General features: G+C 39.4%; 3 protein-coding genes across 4 annotated transcripts; 2 read left to right on the top strand and 1 right to left on the bottom strand.

The window, feature by feature from the left end:
- Positions 1-700: 700 nt before the first annotated feature.
- On the top strand, positions 701-14,468 carry LOC145442338 (putative E3 ubiquitin-protein ligase MGRN1). 2 transcript variants are annotated; one of them, XM_080320236.1, is made up of 15 exons: positions 701-948; positions 1,020-1,138; positions 1,867-1,955; positions 2,018-2,200; positions 3,212-3,335; positions 3,479-3,583; positions 5,845-5,892; positions 7,460-7,643; positions 10,127-10,267; positions 11,065-11,157; positions 11,220-11,389; positions 11,467-11,509; positions 11,568-11,624; positions 13,401-13,525; positions 13,584-14,468. In XM_080320236.1, the coding sequence occupies exons 1-15, from the start codon at positions 861-863 to the stop codon at positions 13,623-13,625; spliced, it is 1,611 nt and encodes a 536-aa protein (XP_080176362.1). In that variant the 5' UTR covers positions 701-860; the 3' UTR covers positions 13,626-14,468. The 2 variants fall into 2 exon arrangements, with proteins under 2 accessions (XP_080176362.1, XP_080176363.1); XM_080320237.1 differs by having other exon boundaries at positions 13,404-13,525.
- Positions 14,200-16,573, bottom strand: LOC145442346 (SUMO-activating enzyme subunit 1-like). The gene has a single exon (XM_080320249.1). The coding sequence runs from the start codon at positions 16,450-16,452 to the stop codon at positions 15,418-15,420; it is 1,035 nt and encodes a 344-aa protein (XP_080176375.1). The 5' UTR covers positions 16,453-16,573; the 3' UTR covers positions 14,200-15,417.
- Positions 16,574-17,372: 799 nt separating this feature from the next.
- LOC145443473 (uncharacterized) lies at positions 17,373-24,353 on the top strand. The gene is made up of 17 exons (XM_080321439.1): positions 17,373-17,658; positions 18,485-18,584; positions 18,646-18,757; positions 18,824-18,915; positions 20,122-20,217; positions 20,281-20,333; positions 21,335-21,445; positions 21,512-21,631; positions 21,680-21,708; positions 22,274-22,340; positions 22,409-22,508; positions 23,150-23,249; positions 23,329-23,420; positions 23,486-23,581; positions 23,637-23,689; positions 23,755-23,865; positions 23,929-24,353. The coding sequence occupies exons 1-17, from the start codon at positions 17,603-17,605 to the stop codon at positions 24,050-24,052; spliced, it is 1,512 nt and encodes a 503-aa protein (XP_080177565.1). The 5' UTR covers positions 17,373-17,602; the 3' UTR covers positions 24,053-24,353.
- The last annotated feature ends 350 nt before the right edge of the window (positions 24,354-24,703 follow it).

Genomic DNA, 24,703 nt, shown 5'->3' on the forward strand with positions numbered 1-24,703 from the left:
TTCAGCTGATACGGCGCTCCGCTGCCCTATAGTGCCTGGACTGCCCGCTATATCGCCACGGGAGTGAAGTCCAATATGCCCTCTTTTTTTTCATCATCATCATTGGTTTATTAGCAATTTTATCAGTTCAACACACCACAAAAAATGTGATACAATGAAAAGAAAGGAAGATGTCAAAGCGACTAGGAGTTGTCTATGGAATCGGACACCCACCTTGGCCTAGGCGATGTAAAGAGGAGGCATGCACACAGAACGAAAGTAAAGAAGATAGTATAGAAAAAGGAAGTGACAAGAAATAGGGCGGCATGTCATGGGAAGCGAGATCGATAGGTCAGTCGTGGTCCGGTAATCTTGAGGATGGACCGCGATTGTATTGTATGAATAAGGCGCTTGCGCTTAACAGTGAACGAAAGCAAACGTGGCATTCGCAAACCAGCGAATATACTGCGTAACCCTAATCCAGCGTATACCAGGTCTATTTTAGCACATTGTGTCGTTTAATAAGTAGTTCAGTATTGAATTAGGACGGAAAATGCTTCCGTCACAAAATAAAATTTTCCAATCACGTGAGCAATCCGTCTGTCACACACAACATGTTGTTGAAAAAATCCACCGATTCCAGTCTGGCCAGATATCAATTCCACAATTGTCTCTAGCCTGATACTGATCTCATGTAATTTTTCTGATTTTGTTTGAGAAATTATTGTCCTTTTACTTTTGATCACAGGTCTATATTTTCAACAGATCTTAAACTATACTAGAAAGTTGTAAAGAATATCGATTTGATGAGATTTTGTTGCGGTGAATGATCATTTTGGATTTTATCTGAAATTTCCGATTCGGCCACTGCAAGGATCAGGATGGGCTCTTATTTCAGTAGAAATGGAAGTGAAGTGGAAGAAGTTGATATATCGCCACATTCAACATACATATATCCACCCAAATCAGGTAATGCTCATCTATATGCTAGTGATTAATTGCTGGAAGGAATGTAATCTTCAATTTCCCGATGTTTTCAGGAAACTTTTTCTCCTCCCATTTCGTAATGGGCGGTGAGAAATTCGAAACTATGCAACCGGAGTCGTATCTTTTTGGGGAAAATGCAGATCTGAACTTCCTTGGGCCAAAACCGTTTGACGTATGAGATTTTTTTTATCATATTTTGTTCCCTTATAGAATAATATTGATTGTCGTAGATGAGGTATGTTCATTATATCTACCGTATTTCAGTTGAAACCAGATCATAAAGCTGCGAGACCGCAAGTCCTTTCTGGCTAGATCGTTAGATTATTTTATCAGATTGTCAGCTAATGATCATTCATAACTTATGAAACGGATGTTATCAATGTCAAGCAATTGATTTCAGCACGAAATATAGTATATTTGGTGGTTTGAGGGAAAGTGATGACCCTAGAAGTAGATTGTGTGCTGCCAAAGTGTGACCAATAACCAATAATGCTTTAGATTCTACAACGATATGTACATATGGACAGTGTTATGTAGGAGAAATCATTAGAGTTATGTAAATCTGTGTTGTGTTTTGTTCTGTTGCTCTATAAACACTGAATTGACTGTTTGCGAGAACACCAAAGAAAGTAAACTAATAACCAGGCTACAGCAAACTCGTATAGAAGTGATAATAATCAATCCCCTTAACGGTCTATAAATATTCATGATAAAACCATGTAGGCTGAGGAAACGTGAAAAAGTTGACACCTTATTTTGTTTCACTTTCAAGGCTATATGATTTAGGAATGAATTTATTTGTTGTGTTTCAGTATTGGCAAGATTGCTAATCGCTGGCCAAAAAGGATTTATAAATGACTGTTCAGATTGTCGTATCTTGGCCTACTGCGTTATTTTCAGGCTCCATATCGCATAGCTTCACAAGGCCAACCTCTCAAAGCATTACGATGTCTCGTCAATATACGGAAAGATTCATTACGTCTCGTCAAGTAGGGCTCGTTTCGACTGTAAACCAAATACATTTATGGTATGAGTTTTCATTGTTTCCTAGAATACCTCGTCTGATGGGTAAGCCGGCGCAGAAAGTGAACGATTCAGAACCAACTTACGCCGAAATTCCGTCGGACGAAGGGTCGTTCATGTATAACGTCGAGTTTGTGTTTGACGCGGATTGTCCATGCTCGATCACAATATACTACAACGCGACGGAAGATATTGTCAATAAGAATGTGATGTGAGTTGAGGCTTTCTAATCAACAATTAACTTGATTATTGGCATATGATGTCATGCTATCAAATTTCATATCAGGAGTCATGATCAACATTTATCTCTGACTGGCACCCGTTTTCTAAAATTAGCGATGAGCCCCTTTGGTATGGCTATTTTGATCTATTCAAGATTTCAGCATTCAAATTAAAATATTGTAATTGTTGTGATTGCCTGTTGTTATGCCTTTGTGAGTCACTAAATTTTGAGGGTAGTGTTTAGTGATTCTAAGCTGCTAAAACATAGTTTCATTGACACTGGTAAAAATACAATAGGCTGAGGAATCTTAAAATTAACTGTGATTCAATCATGCAAGCTATTGGATAACACCAGAACTATACTATCAACATACGGTATACCTATTGGAAGTGATCATTTGCTAAATGATATTGATTTTTGTGTAGGATTGGGTTCAGTTGCGCATGTCCCCCAAGGCCCAAGTCATCGGAATTTGCAACATAAAGTGTTGAGATGTCGTGAAGTCATAATTCTCTCTATATCAATGCTATTTGTATTTGTAAATACCGGTCTATCTGAATATGGTATCTATGTTTGAATTTGTCGATTGCCTATGTTTTCGCAGTATTGGAAAATCTTGGGTTTATACTTCCGAGCTTTGCTCAAGTTTGCATTCTTATTGTCAGTTAATGAATTTTCTGAAATTAAGAGCAAAATGAGAATAAATATGAGAGAAATTTAGTCAAGTCAAGTCATACATAGAAGGCATTCTACGAACAATTGATTTATATAATATTATTATAACCTAATTATATATAGCCTAATGTATAATTATTATAATAATATGTTATTATGTAGGTAAGTACAAATACCCTAATCCCCAAGAAGAGGTTTCAGGGTTATGACATTTTATTCAAATTATGGCAATTTTGAGTCAAGTCTGTAGCAAGAATAACCATAATAGAACTTGGCTCCTGTGACATAACACTTCACTTACAAACAGTTGTCTTTGTGTTGCAGTTACGCGCCAGAGAAGCATACAAATGTATCAGACACTGTACATTTCACTGCTGGCAGTAAGCAGCAATTTTGTCTCCCATCACACTGTATTAATCCAGAGGACCTTTGCAAGCACAATGTGGATGTGAGTGTATTTGAATGCATCTATCAGCAGTACTGGAATGAATGTTTTATCCTTGTATTGGGAGATCTGTATATGACTCAAAAACGCTTGAATCACCACCAGGCCTGAGGTGACACCTTGTCATTACTGTATATTATTTTCAGTGGACAAAAGGTTATACAAAGATACCAATCGTTATTCAAATATGTGCAGATGCTGGACCGACTGTTGTGGGTCACAGTCATATTACATATGCAGAGTTTTATAAGGTACGTGACTGTAAATATGCTCAGCAGTGTTTATATGCCAGCTTGTTTGACTATCTCTTCATTGAAAATCATGATGTTTGTTATAAGCCAGTTACTTAAGCGTGAATGGAAACTGATTTAAAGATACTTGCTATTTTCGTTGTTTCTGACACAGTGTCACCGTATATTTACTTCCGAAACTATTAAACTAAACCATATAATACAGTCATAGATCATCAGTTAAGAATGCCATTTAGATTTACCATATCACACCGAACCTTCACCATCAAACACATCAATTTCTACTGCTAAAAACTCTAGTCCTACAATGATGTTATAAAGGGTTTTTGTAATTATGTATCGGTATAGGTTGGTTGACAATAGGTACAAGTAGTAGTGGTGGTAAACTATCATTATGATGGAAAACTAAATGAGCATTGGTACGTACATATTACGCATTACAGAGTTGCTTGGTGTCATTCGGTATAAAATAAACCGAACAAATTAGCTGTTAACTCTATCACGGCTAAATACAGTTTGACTTTAATATGTTTAATTTACAAGGCCAACTGTCATGAAATATGACCAAATAGCAAGCCTGATGGCATTATCTCGGCTATTGGATTATTGCGTTCTTCCCAGTAGCTCTTCGAAGATGATAAAAATTTCTAGCACTGTCATACCACTCCAATGTACAAAGCCTCTCAGTTCTATTTTTAGAACCCCTATTCATCTCATCACAATGGATTACTCTTCATGACGTCTGACGTGTTTTCATGTCGTAGTAATATCACCGTTGAGTATCTTCTTTTAGAGTTCACTGTAAAGCGTGCATCACATGTAGGCTAGTGCTATGTCGGGGATGTAGCCTAGATGCAATATGTAGGATATACAATACGCATGAAGCTAATATCAGCATTTAAGGAATGTTTCCACCAAATATGTTTCAAAAGGGTACTAATCCGGCATTAATTAGCCATTAAAAGTGTTCGAACTATGAATTTTACCAATGTAATATCTTTTACGTACAGATTGTATTCATGGTGGTGCCTCATCTATCTCTCTACCAGATCCTTTCGATAGTTATCTATGTTATGCGGTGATCAAAGTCCTTCGCACCTTTCATTAAGCTTAGCACTTAGCATGAAACTGTTCTGGCCAATGATTTAACCACAATCTACTTTTATCAGTTCTAGTTTGCCATGAAATAGTAATTGCCGGTTGGTGAAAATTACTGAAAATTGATGTTTGTTCTTGCCGACATTCAATATGTTTTATTAATCTATCATTTTTTATTGTGAACGAAAAAGGCATCATAGCCATTGAGACAATGAATTGTAAAGCCAGAATGATAGTGACACAACACATATGTCATTGTTTTACATGTTTGCAGATTGATAACAGATAAGATTGCAACATAATGACGACTGAAATTCTTGCTATCAATCGAAAGATATTTATCTTATGCGGTCATGAAAGGATTTCAGCCGAAGTAGTATTGGTAGAGAAGGAACCGCAGGGGACACGAAATTAACAAACTACTGTACCGAAATTGTGTCAAATCGTAATCAAACACACATTTTTTGAGGCTTAACGATCTCATTTTCGTCCACTTTATAGCATGGATCATAGCGAAGAATATCAAGCACCATCACCGAACTATTGTTGATAATATTGATTGAAACCTTACAGTCATGCCCGACAAGGTCGTGAATGTGACAGATGCTTGTTGGAGGCTTTGTGTGAACTTGTTTTTAGATAACACAGGTACATGTCATGGGTTTTATTCACAGTATTGTCATATTATTAAGAGGTCTTCAGCATACAATATGTAGGCAGACTTGTAGGCTACCGTTCGCTAGGTCAGATTCACGCCAAATTGGTACGGTCTTTTTGCCACACGACTCGTGAACAGCATTTTGACCTGCAACTACTTTTGTTACATAAAATCCGTGACAGTAGACCAAGTTTTTGGAACGGTCTGGTTAATGATTGTCTTTGTGTTGAAGAGTGTGGTGGCTATTTTTGGTATCGTAGCTGGTTGGCCCGGAATCCAATGTCCACAGTTCTGCTCGACTCGCTAGTATTTGGTTAGATTTGGTGATGTCTTCACACGGAACTCTGGAAATAACCATTCCTAATAACAAATGACAATAGTGTCGGGAATGGGATGGAATCTATTGTGCAAAATACTGACAAACAATGGTTGTTGTTATGTAAATATGGTTCTTCTTCGGGCTAGTAAAGGTTGTGTTTGATTGTTAGTATTTCTACTTTTTCAGCCAAGTGTAACTTCGTGGTCATTGAGAGCTGTGAAGCAAAAGCAGGCGGTAAGTATGATGGCTTTATGATAGAATTCGTTGCTTCAATGATTTAGCCATTGGGATCGATGACGCTCCATGAATATTATCACGCCAAGCTCGTCATTTTGTGCTGTTTGAAAAGGAAAGTTCTCCATACCAGGTCTTGATCAGAATTCATTCATAGGCAAAGGCATAAACATTCCATTATCTTCAATTCTTCATGTCGTATCCGGCAATCTGTTGCTCAGAGAGGGGCAGATCTAGTGTTTCTAATCTTTTGCTAATCTGGCGAACCCTTACGCTAATTTCCTAGCCTCAGGCCCACATTTATGCTCAGACACAAATGATTCTACCATATTACACGTCTAATACATTACTATAGAATACCGGTAATGAACTGTGTATCAACAAGAGTGTCAAAAGAACAATACCGGTACCATTAAAACATGGTTTTCATACAAAACAAGAAGATTATATTGAATATTTGATGCCTATCAGTGAGACGTCTGCTGTATGATTTTGTTGTGTGACTTGACCTCCGCTGAACCCCTGAGACTGGCTTAATGAACCCCCGCTGTTAGGAGCCACTGGTCCAGAATCATTACTTCCGAACCACAGAAACTCAGTGTCTCGTTGGCTCACAGTGCCACAATTTTTTTCTACGAGGCCGGGTTTGAGGGGGCTCCAGTGCCGCGACTAGATTACAGTTTACATTTTCGGAATCAGCGCGATAGGTGTAGTTGAAATTGAGAATGACTTCATTCATTTACTTTATGGGTTGATAGCTGTAAGATTGCCGAACGAATTACATTTTATTTTGCTAGCTGTGGAGGTTGATTGTTGGTTTCGGTGCCTACCTAAAGGTTCAGAACCACTGGTTTAGATATTGATCCCTTTTAAGGGACTCCTGGACGTATGGAACTTCAATATCCAATTGTGTAATATAGTATATTCGTATTGAAATGAACCCGAATATTTTCGGCTGACACTCGTCAGGGGTAGTCGTCAGCAACTAGTAGAGAATTGAAAACAACATTGTATATCAATCCTGATTGTGCAAAAAATTATCAGGACGACAGATTCCGTGTTGCTGGGAGAGGTCGTTCATACTTTCATTTGGGTGCCTTGGGAGTCGACTTTTATCTAAATACGCCAACCAAGCCTGTGCTTACACAAGAAGTCTGTGTACCATCTAAAAATATTACCTTGAGCTTACTCGCTCTCTTCGCCCCGATTATTCGAAATTTCATGCCGGTGACGTCATATTTTGTGATACGATTGTTAATATACAATGCTCTTTTTCAATTCACTACTAGATGCTGATGATTACCCTTGACGAGTGTCAGCCGAAAATATTCGGGCTCATTTCAATACGAATATACTATTCAATTGTATATTGAAGTTCTGTACCTCCAAGAAGCTCTTAAAATATTCAGATTAAAATAAACCCCGAATATTTTTGGCTGACAATCGTGTAACAAATATATAAAAAATTTGCCTCCTTACTATAATGTTGATGCCAGTATATTTGATGTGATGATATGATTGTTGATTTGATATATAATGCTTGATGCTGTCTCTTTTCCGATTTCAGATCGACGGAGTTTGTTACCTCATCCAAGAAATCTTTGGAATCGAGAATAAAAACTCTAACGAAGATGAAGATGACGAGGACAGTGACGCGGAAGATGACAGCTCGGACTGCGTCGTCTGCCTATCCGAATTGCGAGACACTATGATTCTGCCGTGTAGGCATCTGTGTCTGTGCAGCACTTGCGGTAGGTTGCTATATGGCGTCCCGTGTCTTGCTGTTGGAGTCGACTTTGCTTTGCCAAGAGTGGAACCCAGGGTTGTAACCAAGTCACAAGGCTCCGAGCCACAATTCAATCTCACTTTTATAGATTTGACCCGAGTCAAGTCGAGTCATTTTCAATTCACCACCGAGTCAAGTCCGAGTCCAAGTCATCGAGCAGAGGGTCGAGTCCGAGTCATGGTATAATGACTTGAGTCCAAGTCATTGTGTTGACTGTTGACTGCTCAGTTTCCAGTTAAAATCTTGTTAAACCCACCTTATGTAACTCTTTTTGATGATATCGAACGGTGTGCATTTATAATATACTAATTTCCCTCATTTTTAGCAGTTTCTGGTCGCAGTTTCAAGTACCAGCACCAATAGACGAAATCCCAATAGGGTGGTTACTTTACTAGGCTATTCTTCGAAATTACAATGAAATGTCGGTCTTGGCCGTCTGAGTCTCTAGTCGTATGATTTGGCTCGAGTCATGCGCAATGACTCGAGTCCAAGTCGAGTCAATACACAGATTGACTCGAGTCGAGTCATTTCCGTATTATGAGAGAAAATGTTGAGTCATTACAACCCTGGGGTAACTGGAACTAGAACAAAACTTTGTTACGGTATTATAAAATTCGTTTGCACTTCCGCACAATTTCATTAGATAAATTATGTGTTGTTATAAAATGCGAACTAGTTTCTTCTAGCGTTTATTACCTCCAAACCTTGTTTGGGGTATCATTGATAGTTCTCATATTACCGTTAAGTGCGGCGATTTTTTTGTTACCTAAAAAACGAAAGATTTTGACCTAAAAAATCAAAATTCCGACTTTTTTTGACCTAAAGATCTTGATTTTTACCAAATTTGACAAAACGTATGCAAATTAGGTGTTTTCACACATAATGTTCGAATTGTACTACTTATCTTCATTTCTGGTTGGAACTGTCTGTCCTTACGAGGTAGTTTGACCTGGAAAAAAAACTTCTTCGCCTCAAAAGTCAAAACTGACAAATTTTTACACGGAAAAACTTAATTTTAACGAAATCTGGCCTGGAAAAATTGCAGTAGTTACATTACGCATTATGGTAGAAATAATTGAAATTTATTGTAGTATAACGAAAGATACTTTTCTACATTTTCGGGTAGAAAGTGTCTGTCCTTACTAAGTAGCTTGCCAAGAATGGAGAAAGGACGTTCAACAGCAGCAGTCGTTGGCTGACAGCACTAAAGTTGTGCGTACACTGCTGGTGACACACCGTGTTGCTTCATTCTGGCAATGGTGTCTACATCACAATTTTACATCATGCGCTTCTTGATATAAGAACCATGCAATGCCCACAAAGTCTTTGCTTCAGCTGGGATATTTCCCTACGTTGAGCATAACACCATGTCAACCTATTTGTTTCATTTGAATGTTTATGATTCACGATTAGCAGACACTGGGCCGTCTACAACGGTAGGCCTATAAAGTAGGCTACAAGCTGTAAAATGTCAAATGATAAGTTCACCGACAATGCAAAATCTACGATACAAGCGAAATGCAGGTTGCAAAAAAGTTGTAACTTTGTAAAATAACGATACAATTTTGACCTAATTTTGACATGTCAAAAAAATTCTCCCTAATTATAAGTCTTTGGCGTGCCACCTTGTTGGCAAGTGTGGCAGATATAACTCTGAGACTAGTAATGGTGAGATTGTTCCATCAATTTGATGTTGTAGTAGACGTAGGGTTGTAACCAAGTCACAAGTCAATCTCACTTCTATAGTTTTGACTCGAGTCAAGTCGAGTCATTTTCAGTTCACCACCAAGTCAAGTCCAAGTCAGCTAGTAGAGGGTCAAGTCCAAGTCATAGTGTTTTGACTCGACTTCACGTCGTTATGTTCACTGTTCAGTTTTCACTTTAATCCACTTTTTCCGACTCTGCTCGAGTGATATAGAATGACTCGCATTCATAATATCTTACTTTTTCTCAGTCCTAATAGTTTCTGGTCGTATTTTCCAAGTATGAGGAGGACTGATGGACGAGATACCAGTAATGTGGTGACTTTACTATTCTTCGAAGTTTCAATGAAACGGCCGTCCTAGTCCCGAGTCTAGCCGAGTGACCAAAAAGTCGGACTCAAGTCATTACAACCCTGGCTAGACGTAATAATGGAAAAATGTTATTGAATAAACTATGGAGATATAGTCATGTGCAAAGCTCGCATATGCATTTTTTATACTAACATTTCCCCCTCTCTTGGCCCATTCGAGGTTACCTCAAACGTGCCAGTGTAAGGTAGCTAAAAAATCCCTTTCACGATCTGCGCACCGTCCAAAATTAGCACTTCGTTGCGAGCAACAGGTTACACACACCTGGCACAGTTCATGAAAATATATTGAAGTCAGGGAATTACTGGTTACTGGTAGCGCTATTGATTTTAATTTCACCGCAGTACGTGATTTTACATTCAATCTCCATTTCCAGCGGACCAGCTGAGGTATCAACAAAGCGGTTGTCCAATCTGTCGGCAATCTTTTCGAGCCCTATTGCGAATCCGAGCGGTCAGGCCCATAAACACGTCGGAAGGAACAACGACGCAGCCAAGGAGGAACTCCTCCGATTCAGGTTAACGAATGCTACTTTGAATTTGTTTTGTGTGCTTGCAATTTTCATGATATTTTATGCAACATTAGCGAGTCCTTCTTGCTCGAATAATCATTTGACCTGGCCATCCTACATGTCGCATATCTGTGATTGTCCAGCCACTACTTATGTATGTACTTGGGTTACTGCCCACATCCAGATTGGTAAGCTGTGATAATGCGAAACCTATATGTGTAAAATACCTCCATCTGTGGTTGATCACTCACGATACAACAACTGCTGCAGAGACTATATTGTGAGTCCGTTTGCCGAAGCGGCTAGACACGAAAACGAAATAATACACCAGACACCAATACTATAACTGTCACAGGGAGCAGTATAGAGCACGGCTGCCACATGTGTGCATACTGAAATTTCTACGCAACTACGATGCCATGCCGCTCTGTAAATTCATGTGTAGTTTTAATCCGTATAACTGCTTTTAACAATCTGCATTGGCCCTATCCGTTATAACTGCGTGTTTTCAGTCAATTTACTTTGATATGATTTCTGTAGTGGATGGGTATGAAGTTTAGTTGACATTTGAGTGATTCAAACCCTTGACAACCGTGCCTAAATAGTGACCGTTGAATATCATATAAGCCCGAATCGCAGATTTTGAATTTTACTGAAAACCGCTACAAGTTATCAGGCCCAAGGCGAATTGTTAACACTGCACACTGCAGCCACTTTTGCGTCCTACTTCCGTTCCTGCAAATTGCGTTCCATAGCTCGAATATTTCATATTGAACGCCTGACTAGAATTATATCCATTACAGAGGGCGAAGCCGACACAGTGCCGGTACCACCTGGCTATGAGGTCGTTCCGTTAATCGAAGCGATTAAGGGCCAGGCGACAGCGGTGCAACGAGGTAACTTGAACACGAGAGTACTCGCCATGCTCGATATCATGTAACGTTTCATGTACCCGTAGACGCGAGTGAGGTCAGTGCGCCGACTCCGTCTACATCACGCGATGAAGTATCGATCATCGATGAAACCAGCAAGTCTACGATTGGTGTTGAGGAAATCACGATTGTAACCGACGATAGCGATTATGATGACATGGTGGAATCGCAGCAAGTCAACGTTTTGTTCCATAAAGTAGGCTGACATTGCATTGGGTCCTTCACATTACTATCGCGTTTACTGTTTAGTGAGCGTCGTTTTTTATTTTATAGACTGATCGCCCTGCTAACATTGATATTGGGAAAGTGGAAAACGGTATGGATTGAATTGTTGCGATTATTCGAAATTTGATTGACTTTTCGTTACATTACAGAAAATGATTTCGATCTGCAATCCGTTAAAAACGAGTACGAGGAAATATCATTGCCGGGTGAGATGGTTGATTTGCTTGCGAAAGGCGGACCGACTCGTAACAAAATTATTCAGTTGTAACCAAGTCGTAAGGCTCTGAGTCACAAGTCAGTCTCACTTTTACAGTTTTCACTCGAGTCATGGTATTACGACTCGAGTCCGAGTCATTGTGTTGACTGCTCAGTTTCCAGTTAAAGTCTTTGGTAGACCCACCTTTTAAAACTCTGGTGATATCCAGTGCAAGTTTTTTTTCACCAAAATCGCGAGAAAGTCTCACCTAATTTTAACAAAAGTTGCAGTAAATACTTGCATTTATAATTTCTGTTGAATTATTAGGGTGTGAGATACTGGAAAGGTTCCGTGGTACAACCTAGTTCCTGAAGAACTGTGAAATTTGTTGCTTTGCGATTTCACGGACGGTCTGGCGAAACCACCAAAAATTACATATTTCCTGGTACACGCAAGAAGACGACGCAATGCGGGAATAATTTTCCCTGAAAAAGCCGAACAGCATAGCGATAATCCACCTCTCCCCTTAAACAAGTCAAGTACCACACCCCAAACCCCCTAGGTCTGCAAACTGCACCCAAGGCATTGCATAAAAACTCACTCTTGGCGATTTCAACAATATGAAAAGGTGACCCATTGAAAATCTAGTTTTTGGCGGTCTTTCCTGAGTGTTCGTGAAGTGGGAAACTCTCAAATTTATACAAGATTATTAAAGCGATTTATTAACATATTGTTCCGACATGGTGGTGCTTGGCAGGGGTTGTTGAACTTCTTGCTTGCAAGCCAATGTGTCATAGATAACAGTGAGATGCAGCTAACCCACAATAGCTTTGTTTGTAGTATAAATTTGTTATGTAAATCAAAGAGAATAGAACCAAAGTAGAAATAGTTTATAGCATATTTATTAAATCACTCTTTTACATTTTTTACGCAGTATTTGACAAAAGTTTGATCTCAACATAAAATTGCAAAGGCATCGTATCAGTAGGAATATTACGGTACCTTCTCAACTCCTAAAGCGCTATCGTTGGAGAATTCAGTTTGATGTTCGTTCGTTGATATTCACTTTAAAATGAGAATCGGCCTATTGTTGGTTGTCGCGCTATGAATGGTAGATTACGACTCGCATTATCGTAATCGTGTCACTCAAGTTTTTTATGACCTTCCGCTCCACTATGCGGAACCTGAAACCGCTCACCGACACTTACCAGAATCTGGCTAAGAATTACCGCTACCCGTCTCACTACCGGTAATCCATAACGATGACTGGCAGTGCTACAAACATACTTGATGATTCATCAACATTTCAAATTTTATCGAGTACAGAGAGATGAGAATCTGTAGAAAATCTTCGTAGCAGAATAAATTTGGCCGAAGTTTTGTACCTTCATAAACCTATTTATTTGACTCTAATGACTATTTAGTGGCTGTGAAGCTAACACTCATTGATGCCGGTCCGTCCTATAATAACTACGTACTTTTTGAAATGTTGACAAATCAGCTCAAGTGTGGTACTAACGGGCCAGAGACCGTAGTACTTAATAAAGGCGTGAATGCTTTGTTACTGCGCAGTAAAATGTACAGTTTAGCTCTTTACCAGTGGTTCTCACACCGGGCTCCATGAAGCATTTTCAGGGGGTCCGCAAAACCTCCAAATTTACCAAATGTTGGACGTGACGGTCTAAAGGGGGTCTGCGAAGACAAAAAGGTTGAGAACCACTGCTCTACATGGTGCTCCAACTTTCATACCTCAGTGATTATAAATTACTATCGTCCTAATGATCAGCAGGTACTCCTGACGATATCTCGCCACCTACTGGCAAGGCCAACGCAAACATCAAAGAATTCGCGAAAAAGACAAACAAGGACGAAAGCTTGCAGCAGAACGTTCCGAGAGAAGAAATTTTGCCAGTAAGTTTCATTATTCAACGGTTGAATCGCAGAAACTGGACATGACATGTTTCAACAGATTCCCGATGATGCAGGGGATAGAAAAGCAGTTGAAGTGTAGCCTTGCAAGAAACCTGTTTCGAATTTGACCATGCATAAATATTCACTGGACAGTTACCTATGGCATTTGATTCGATGCGTCTCGAGCAGTTGAGTGGGATCAAAATTGATACCATGCCATGGTATAGTTGTAATTGTAACCCATGATGATTTAAGACGTGATGTCCAATCGTCCAGTAAATACTTTATTCTGATTTGTGGCAAGATCAAAGCTAATTCGAAGTGATCGGTCTTTCCCGTACTATAACTAATGCAATATCTTTTCGCTACTTTCGCCTGCACTTTTTCACCTATCTGTATAATAATTTGCGTCTTATCCCTTTTACGTATCGCTTTTGATTGAAATTACTCAATTTCGTTTATTTACTCGATTTGAACTCCACACGACCGAGTTTGACAATCTAGAATTTTTGCGATGCAACGCTGCACAAGGTCAATCCAATTGTGTGCGTGTCTTTCAACTGTGCGACCCACTGTCTTGACGTCACAAGTGATTTTTGTGTAGGTATGCTGCTCTACTTTTGGCAAGTATGCATGGCTTCAGGTTCTGTGCTGCTGATCTGTTACTTCATCTCTCCAATTTGGATATTTATTGAAATATCAGTAGGAAATTCGCTGAAAAGGGTGGCACATAATTCTGAAAGTACATAAAGCCTTGTCCAAGTGTAGCAGCATCTGTTTTGTTCTGTTATATTTTCTTCATATCATATATCGGTTGCGTGATTCGTCCAGCTGAAGTTGCATGTTGTTGAAGCTGGAACTTTCACGCTCATGTGATTCATACATTTTGAGGTCATCGGCACTCTTTAATGTACATAGAAATATATTTTCCATTGTCCTGAAACATTTGTAGCCAATGCTGTTCGATCAGTTATTGCAACAGTTAACAGAAGGTAGGACACGTGAATTGCATTGCTATTATTGAAAACTAGTATGAAGCTTACTTCTAATATCCTCAAATCTATTACCACACGGTTTGATTCCATGTAAGTATTGTATTGAGGTTGTCATGGTTCTTGAAATTATTAGTACCACAATCATGACAGCATCATTTGAGCAGTAGAGCTACACCACATAGAAAAGGATTTTGTATTTGGTAACCTATAACCGGGACAAATGCTATGTCACCATGCCAAGTGCGTCATTCTGTGAGCAATACATGCGTAGACACTGGATGGATGTAACAATACTTTAGAGCCAAGTTTACAACTGTACCTGTGCACAGTGAAGCTAGCACTCAGATCTAATTGCGGCCAATTAATTTCACCAATAGGAAATATTGTTTCAATACTTTCTTCACATGTGAGATACTTATAAATCAGTATCGAAACCATGTTGCACTGACCACGTATACGTCAAAATGGTATTCCTGTCAAGTATTATCGCTATGAAATGGCCATGGTCAAAGAATTACCAAATTATTTTTTATCGTTCATCAGATAATTCGGTACTCGGAGCATATGGACCACAACTATTCAACTTGAGTACAAGCATCGTTGTGCCCCAGTCATGGCACCATTCAATGTACTCTTACGGAGTGACTGTACTTGCAATTGTGGCACAAGCGAGACATAGGTCGACCCACTCATTGTCAAATGCACCGCAACTTGGCCTGGCCAATATGAAATCCTTTTGTGACACAGACATGCCACAGCAGTGATGTCACAAGTCGTTTACATTTCCAATGCATGTGACTAACTGGTCACCAGTGAAGTCTGTGAAAATGCCTTTTTCCAGCTTTCAACAAAGCTGCATATCAATGTATCACGCTACCATAGCATACCGAATTGTGATCACGGTGGCGAAAGCTGATCTACAATTCCGTTGTACGATCTCCCGTCGAAGAAGAAATAATTATTGTGAGGCGAGTCTCTCTGCGAAACTGCTTTTATAATTTCCTGGCCCAGGACCCCACCAGTGACGGCACACACCGGGTTGAGCTGCGAAACACAGAACTGGACAAATTCCGGTGGAATCAAAGATTCGGGAAGCTTCAAATTGGTCAGCACTTCGGAACGAAGCTTCAATAAAAGCTCGCGGTCCCCTTCGCTGTGGCAGGGTGTGCGTTTTTCCAGTTTCATAAACGATTCTAGTACTTGTACTATGAAGTACACGTGAGATGATCGACGAAGGCTCCTTTTTGATCTTTTATTCCAATCTTCACGAAACGATTCCTCAAGGCTGCAGAATTCATCAACAACTTTTACAAGAACTGTCTCTTCTGTTCCATCCACTTTATTTGCCTTTACCTTTTTTGCAGCTGGTTCTCCAGTATCGACATGGATAGCATCCTCCGATTTTTTCACCTCTTCCACAAATTCGTGCATTCCCAAATCTGCGAAACTGTAGCCATAGAATCCAAAAACGTCGCCACAGAAAAATTTCACACTTTCCATTCTGCATATTTGGTTTATCTTCAATCGTACATCTACCGGCACCTCCGTTAAGCAAACGACATCGAACTCCTTGAAGAAGTGGTCTTTTTTATTGTACAATGGAGTAGTATCAGCTGTGACAATTACGTTGGGGTTCAGTTCCTGTGTGGCGCCCTTGGAGGCTTCGGCACGATTGAGACCTAGGTCTGACGGTTTTAGGAGAAGCTGGTTACGCATATCGTTTTCAGTCACTTCTTTGTGATCCAGTAAAGTGATGGCTTTGACGCCAGCGAGCACGATATTTTTTACTACCTCAGCGCCAAGACCACCTAGTCCCACAACGAGAACTTTCGCTTGCCTCAAACGCTTTTGGGCGTCCAATCCCCATAGTCTAATTTGGCGGTCGTACTGTGCAAGTTCTTCCTCAGATATTTCTGGTTCTGTCGTGGTCATTATTTGCAATGTGATAACACGAAGCTTGCGTGAACAGTTATTAATAATAACACAGCTATTGATAACATCAACACCAGCAATCGGCCTAAGCAAAAGTCGCGCTCGTTTAAGTGCCAGTTCATTCCGCTACAATACAGAGGGTACAGATGGACGCTACGTAATCGACGCGACTATTGACTGTCTCAGGAAGTAAACGCAACTATCGCAACTGGCAACGGAAGCTTAGGTGATAAAAACACATGTTGTAGGCAGGAATGAGTATATTTTATCCATCTCAAGTGCAGTGGAGTCAATACTTGCCAGCTCTCGAGATTGCCACTTCGGGACGATGATATCGACCTCGCCTACCGACACATGCATCATTTATTTTTGTCGCTTCCTTTTATGTTATCATTTCTTAAATCCAGTGTGCGTGTCTCATATTTACATTCTGTAGGTCAAGGTGGATGTCTGATCCACTCCAAGTATTTTCAGCACCCTCCTATATTTTCATTAAATCGAAATCTTGTGATGTATTGATTTTATATTGCTATTATTTATATTGATGATAACCTAACCGATACATGCCACTTCATTTTCGTCACTTTTATGTTATCTTCATGGTCGAGGTGTGTGTGCCTGATTAATAGGCCCGTCCAAGTCGTTTTCACCTTGATTGTTTGAATGAATGAATGAATGAATGAATGAATGAATGGAGCTGGTTAATGTCTTTCTGATGGAGCCGTCCGCTCGGTAAATTCCAAGTTGGCTGTCGCCACCAACCTTGAATTGAAGGACGCTAGATGGGTTTCAATGAGCTTTTTGTTCTGATCGCAATACATTGTGTGTGTAGCAGATGAAAATATATGTCGATTGATTAATGGCTGCTCAATGAACCATTACTTCACCATTATAACGATTTGCGAGCCGGATTTATAGAATAACCGGTTAATTCGTTGTACAGAATATTAGCCAAACGCAAAGACACGTCGGCTTGGTAATGAGACGCAGTTCCCAGTTTGCTTTTGCACATGATAACAAGTTCGGTCGCTTGTAAAGAAGCTTAAGAGCCACGTTGTCAGTAGAACGCAGAAGCTACACATACGGACGGAACGAGAACTTATAGGTGACAGTTTTTGTTCACTTTTGATATTTCAACGACTTCAGCAACATGTCCAACGATATTGGCGACTGGTACCGGAGTATTCCTCTTGTCACCAAATGCTGGTAAGTTAGAATAACCTACTCATACTCAGCGATATTATATGATTGATCGTGCCGTAATGCAATGCACGTGTGTAACTGGAGATTATTGCATTCAGGCCTATGACTGTTTGTTGTTTTGAATGGATAAAAATGTCAGAAATTGACTGACTTACTGACCAGGGTCAAGATCATTATATAGTTGTAAATTCTGTCACGAATTAGATTGAGCCATTCCATAATTTGTCGTATGGGGTATAGTGATTCTGGCGTTTCACTAAGAGATGAATTGCTAGCAATGTCACACAAAATTTTCTATTTATTAACATCAGTCAGTCAGTGAAAGAAATCAACCTGTCATCGAAAATCTTACGAATCCAAGTAAATTTCATCTTCATCTCACCAAATATTTCAGTTTGAGGTGATGTGTATAGATGTGGGCGCATTACGGACTTGACCATGGTAGGGGCGTAGGGCACTGGTGACATCTGATCATGAGACAATTTACTCAGAAATCTGAGTCACAAGTCAATTCATGCATTTTCCTTTTGCTGAGTTCAAGTCTTGTTATTTAGGGTAGTACTTGAGTAACGTGAAGTCATTTGACAAATGTGACTCCAATCTGACTCGAGCTAAGTCGCAACTAAAGTCATCACAACGCTGACCAGTGACCAAATCTAGGACACTCGAGAACCTCATAGATTTGATAAGCAATACACATTTGTGTTAGGTTGAAGAACCTGATTTCTGTCTACTGATGTTGGTCTTAATTGATGTGTTTCCAATTGTTGGAGAGACTTCCTATATCAATCTCGCCTCTGTCTTACATTTGTTGATGTATATCAATCAGGTTCACTGCTTCGGTCGTGTTTCCCCTCGCTGGTAGATTGGGAATCATAGATGGATATCATTTTCTATTGGTTTGGGAATTTCTCGTTTACAGATTTCATGTAAGTGGAGTCTCTATTGCATAGGCTTATGATCTATGTCAATGCATATTTTGCATTGCAGATATGGCGACCGTTCACCGCAGCAGTATTTTACCCTATCACTCCTCAAACCGGATTTCATTACTTGATAATGTTGTATTTTCTGTATAGTTACTCCAACAGATTAGAAACTGGTATGTGAGGCTATTCGTTACAAATGTAACATTTCTGATTATGACACTATTCTATTTTGAATGCAGGGATATTCGATGGCCGACCGGCGGATTATGTGTTTATGATCGCGTTTTCATGGTTGGCAGCGGTATTGCTTGGATTGGCCTTGAATGTTATGGTGAGTCTCGTATGTCTTGATAATTCTCGAAAATTGTTCTATTAATGAGTCCCGCGAATTTGGTCCTTGCTTAGCTTGACGTAGGCCTTGTAGCATGATACGACTTGAATTGCATTGACCTGAATACATCCGCCATTTAATGTCAATATCGAGGCTCGAGCGTTATAATAGTTAACCACTTGCCACTGAAGGTCACCATGACCAAACCACCTGCACAGTTGCACCACACATACTAGCATAAAAATGGTAATGAAACAGATTGAATTTCCCCAGTAGGATATCAGTGTAATTTTGATGCCTTCGAAGAGATTAATTTTTCATAGTTGGAGTTTAGTGCATTTAGATGCATTTCTGACTTGAGGTTACCCAACTTTTCTGTATTGTGATCGAAAGCTCCCAACTGCTGAAGCTGGAAGGCGCTAGCTGTGGACCAGGGGCCAGGGCATAATCCATACACGATACAGGATGCTGTCTGGGTTCCAAAACGCCGTCTCTTCTGAATTTGAACTTGATCATAGTGGTCTGTGTTGACTGCGGCAATGGTCCCAGGCAATCCAAATCTCATGGCTAAGATAGCCTCACTGCCCTCACACATGGCTTTAATCCTTATAGACTAATAGTGATCAGTAGGGCAAGATTTTGTTGCAGTTAAATCCGTGGAAAGTTGCATTTATTTTTGAAAAAAGTTGCAGAAGTTGCATTTTGACCACATTTTGCTCGGTTGACTGAAAAAAAAAAGGTGCCCTTCCCAGATTGACTAAAAAAAAAGGTCAATTTTCCAGCTCAGTTCCCGAAATACCCGTAAAAGCGTTACTTCGGTGCTGATTTACGGTGTTTCAGTCGAATTTGGCCGGGTATTTCACCAAAATCGAAAATACTTTCATGAAAAATCGAGAAAGTTGCAAATTGTTTCAAAAAGTTGCATGAAAAAAATGGACAAAAGTTGAAAAAAGTTGCACTATAAGATTCCTTTAAACAGCTTAAAACGGCATTCTACATATCTTACAAGTATTTAGGAAGCTGTAAAAAAAAGTTGCAAAATCTTGCCCTATGATCAGATAATTCAGTATTTACGTTATTTATATAACTCATTTTGTTGTTGTTCAGGGACTTGTATATATTGAACCGAATACTTCAAACATTTTTCATCCCACTATAAAGTTATGTCCTGTCAATGTGGCTCAATGGAATAATTTATTTTTCTAGATACTATGGGAAGGAATTATCTTGTCAGCTGTCTACGTTTGGTGCCAGATCAACCGAGATCAAATTGTAACATTTTGGTTCGGAATCAAATTCAAGGTTAGATTTCAAAGAATGCTCAGCTTCAGTTTTCTCATCTATTATTCCTATCCCACACTGCAGGCAGCATATCTTCCATGGGTTTTGCTTGGCTTCAACTTCATTCTGACCGGCAGGTATGTGAATTCTGCATACATGCTAAAAATTCAGTGTTTCCATTGTAGCATTACTTTTGTCTTTTGACGAGCTTCATCTCAAATGATATATCTGTTTCACTTTGGATTTAATTATCCCCTTAAGGAATTGCTTGGTGTTATTCAAAGTAGGTTTCGACGATATTCAAGCGAAAGTAGCAGTCGTACCATGAATTTCTATTCAATTACAAGCAAAATTAGCGATTTTCAAGTCATGGCGAGTTGCCTTCAAGTAGAAGTAGAAATGAATGAAAGGTCTGAATTTGAATACTACACAAAGAAATAGATTGATACAAGAGATGTCAGATTGTAGTTCGATATAATCGTTGATGACAACATTGAACGTTGCAGAATGATTAATTGCTGCACAATTAGATGTAATTTTAAAATTATATATTACCGTGTTACAGGATATACAACACCATGTTGTTATGCTGATGTCGCTCACAAAAGTTGCGCAACTCTATCCATATACTACTGTGTACTTGACAATATCTCAAAGGTAGTTTGCCTTCCAAATCAGTGGAAGTAAGAGTTGAAGTAGTCTACACTTGAGTGGTGCAATCAGATACTTCAAATTAGTAGAAGTTTACCGGTTACTAACCACCTAGGTATTGCCTGGTCTGATGTTTATGCAATTTTGTGTTGATGCTAATGTGTATGGCAATAGTTATGTTAGCAAATAGCAATACTCAAGTTCAGCACCACCAGTCGTATATTCAAATAGTAGATAAGTCGAATGTATATGCAAACGAGTAGAGGTAAATATTGGAGTGTGTAATCCAGATTCGTACTGTATTCCCACATCTCTTATCTTAGCCATATCCTGACTACTGTTTTAATTGCAAGATGCCGAACCCTCAGAATTACCGTTGGAGGGCTCAACAAACAGCTGCAGTGGACATGTAATTGTGCATATTGATCCCTACTGTGATTGATGATATTGATTGATGCTTCTGACTTACCAAAGCCATAATTTCTAGGATCATTCAGGAAATATTGGGAATAGTCGTCGGACATTTGTATTTCTTTCTTAAATTCAAATACCCTCAAGATTTCGGTGGCGCCAGACTCTTGGAAACTCCACAATTTCTGTAAGTTAATTCGTTCGCATTGTCAGTATCATGTGTCTCTGTTATGAATCGTTTGCTTTTTTACAGTTACAAATATTTGCCTAACGTGAGGACTTCTGGAGGGTTTGGTACTGCGCCGATTAGAAGGCAGAACAACGATGATAATACTCAACGCCGTAATTGGGGGGGCGGTCGTAGACTGGGAGATTGAAATATTTTAGGTTTTGAACGGCATTGAAAATTTCATGCCAACAGAGTGTTGATCTCGACCACAATAGACTTTGGTGCAAACAGGCTTCTGTCGTGTCCCTATAAATTATAGCCTTACGGCATATCAGTTGTGCTCTTCTTTTCATCCTGGATAAAAAGTTATGGCTTTGATATGTGCAATTTGTTGCAATAACAAATTAGCACTTTTGCAAACCTGCACATTTCCTTCAATATTTTGAAGGTCTTTCCGCAATTCGACATTTCTGAAAATGTAGTATTTCAGTGACATTGCAGCGTATTTGATTGCAGTCGTTAAATTTACTTGATTTGTGATTAAAAACGCATTTTGTGTATTCTGTTACCCGGGAGGCTTTCCCATTGTATAAAACGCATTTGCTTTTTACTCTGTTATCTACTTGTGTGATAAGACTGTTGACATATGTTTGTTATATTTATAAGATCTTGACAAAGGAATCTCTTGTGGCAGAGTGATTATATGCTGTATTACTTTCAAATGTAATTGATGGAAAAATTCGTGACCTACTTTGGTCCGTGCTTGCACGCAGTCATGCAGTCAAATATTCATCTTTCCAGATAATGTAAATAGTCTGTTTATTTATTGATTGAACCTGCACTAAGGATTGAGAATGACTTCAAATGATATTGGTGAATGGTACAATGGAATGCCACGTCTGACTAGATATTGGTGAGATATAGTCAAGTTGAGTTGATTTGAGAGTGAAAATGTGCTGCCAACATCCCCTTTTCTTCCAGGTTTACAGCAGGAGTGGTTATACCGTTGTCTGCTCGGCTTGGAATCGTGAATGTTTACAACTTATTGCTCGATTGGGACTTGTTGTTCCAAAATTTTCATGTAAGGTGCTTACTTTGTTGAGTCACAATTAAAAATCAGTGCTGTTGACTTGAAAATGTCCAATCGATTTTGTGCTACAGCCTTAACCAATTCCTTCTGCCAATATTGCGAATTTGAGGGGATTGGTTGAACCCCTACAAAATCCTGCGATATTCAATTTGGATTAAATTCCAACTGTACATGTAGGGTAGCGGTATATGCATTGTCAGTGTTGAAGTGGCGGACTGGACTGTGCATAGCTGGAAGCTGTTTACTACCCTTTTAACTATATTTTTGAATGCCACAGCTTAGGTGTGTATGAAAATAACACCATATTATTATAGGATACTGATCCTTCAATTACTATTCTATAGTCAAAATGTGTTTTTATGTGTTCGTCAAACTGGTAAACTGATTGATTTTGCGTATGGCATTTGTCGGTTGGTTGCTGCCTGGATGGATAACTTCGTATCATGAGCAACAAAGGTATTGTCAAAATGACAAATGCTCGGTAAACCATTACTTACGCCATCTTCTTGACTTGTCTTCATAGAAAATAGTTCTATTTTGTACTTGAACAAAAGCTGCATTTTCTATTAATATAATTTTGCACAGCGATTTTCGCCCATACCGATGTCTTGATTCGAAAAATTATCTTACAGATCTGGAGACCGTTCACAGCAGCATTTTATACCAAGTTGGGTTTTCCGTATTTGATATGGCTGTACTTCTTGTACAGCTATTCAATAAGACTGGAGACAGGTAATTTTCGCATTTTTCTTACAATTTGTCTTTTTCACATCATGAACATCATGACTAATTGCTGATCCTTTTCGCCAAGGTATATTTGAAGGCAAACCAGCCGACTACCTATACATGTTGCTCGTAAATCTATTCTCTACGATCACTATTGCGTTAGCCATCGGACTGCCAGTAAGCATGAATCGGTTACGGACATTTCTTGAGTATTAATATGTACATATTTTGTTACTTTAAAGGCTTACTTTGATGTGCTGATATTGGCTGCTTTGTATGTATGGTGTCAGATTAATCGGGATGAAATTGTTTCATTCTGGTTTGGAACCAAATTCAAGGTATTGGATTTTACTGATGGTTTTCGACGGCAATTACTATTGCGTTTCATTACAGGCAGCTTATTTCCCTTGGGTTTTACTGGCCTTCAACTTCATCATATCTGGCCGGTAAATGAATATGAACACGCATACTTTCAATTCTCGAATAGCTTAGCCAGCATGAATATTTCTAGGGCGTTGCCGTACGTTCTCGGGATATTTGTCGGTCATCTGTACTATTTTCTAAAGTTCAGTTATCCTACGGAATTCGGAGGACGGCCTCTTCTTGAAACACCAAGTTTTTTGTGAGTTCTCTTACTTTGCTACTGGCCAATAATGGATGTAATACGAACCATGTTGTCCTTCAGGTATCGCTTCTTCCCCAGTGAAAGACGTTCCAGATTCGGGGTTGCACCTACATCAAGTACACAGAATAATAACACAAATGAAGAAAGACGCATATGGGGTTCTGGTCGGCGGTTAGGTGAATAATGTGGACGACCAATGTCATACCGATTTATTCTTTTTTTAAAACTGCCGATTCCATATTTTTAGTAGGAAGCTTTGATGTGAAAGATTTTATCATTACTGTATAGTGTATATGTATGTGTTGTGAATATGCTTCATCAGGTTTTCAGCGTTGTACTACATTCATTACACAATCATCTTCATTTTTTAGAGTGCAATCTTCAAGCCCTGTAGGGCACATTAGTCTACAAATACACTGTTTCCCGCTTTTCTTCATGTTAGAATTACTTATGTAGAGCACAATAAAATATGTAATGAGAAATTATTTTCGTGCAATCGTGGATTCGTGTTTCTTTGACATGATTATGGAAGCGTATGGGATTGTCGAGACCTAGCTGGTATAGCTATCTAAAAATGAAGACGATCTCACTGTCCAACGTTGAGTACGGGATGGTGCAAGCGCAGGAGGATGGGATTGCTCTGCTCCGTGATGCCATGGGATTATATATGGTAAATGACCGCTGGTCATCAAACAAACGCGGCAGGAGCCGGGCGTCCACCGCAGGCTGTCATCCGACAGGCAGACGAGAATTCAATTTTGACAGGAGGGTTATGCCAATTGAAATGGTAGGAAAGATAGCCGTAGGTATGCGGTACATTGCTATCTGGATCAGG

Source organism: Botryllus schlosseri, chromosome 7, assembly GCF_051294905.1.
Source record: "Botryllus schlosseri isolate E-star chromosome 7, Bs_hap1, whole genome shotgun sequence".
Classification (NCBI taxonomy): domain Eukaryota; kingdom Metazoa; phylum Chordata; class Ascidiacea; order Stolidobranchia; family Styelidae; genus Botryllus; species Botryllus schlosseri.

Bases quoted from the DNA above. Each gene is read 5' to 3' on its own strand.
- LOC145442338 (XM_080320236.1), top strand. From the start codon at position 861: ATGGGCTCTTATTTCAGTAGAAATGGAAGTGAAGTGGAAGAAGTTGAT. The intron at 10,268-11,064 runs GTTAACGAATGC...TATCCATTACAG, and splicing joins GAGGAACTCCTCCGATTCAG to AGGGCGAAGCCGACACAGTG. The intron at 11,510-11,567 runs GTATGGATTGAA...GTTACATTACAG, and splicing joins TATTGGGAAAGTGGAAAACG to AAAATGATTTCGATCTGCAA.
- LOC145442346 (XM_080320249.1), bottom strand. From the start codon at position 16,452: ATGACCACGACAGAACCAGAAATATCTGAGGAAGAACTTGCACAGTAC.
- LOC145443473 (XM_080321439.1), top strand. From the start codon at position 17,603: ATGTCCAACGATATTGGCGACTGGTACCGGAGTATTCCTCTTGTCACC. The intron at 21,709-22,273 runs GTGCAAACAGGC...ACCTGCACTAAG, and splicing joins CTCGACCACAATAGACTTTG to GATTGAGAATGACTTCAAAT. The intron at 22,509-23,149 runs GTAAGGTGCTTA...ATTATCTTACAG, and splicing joins TGTTGTTCCAAAATTTTCAT to ATCTGGAGACCGTTCACAGC.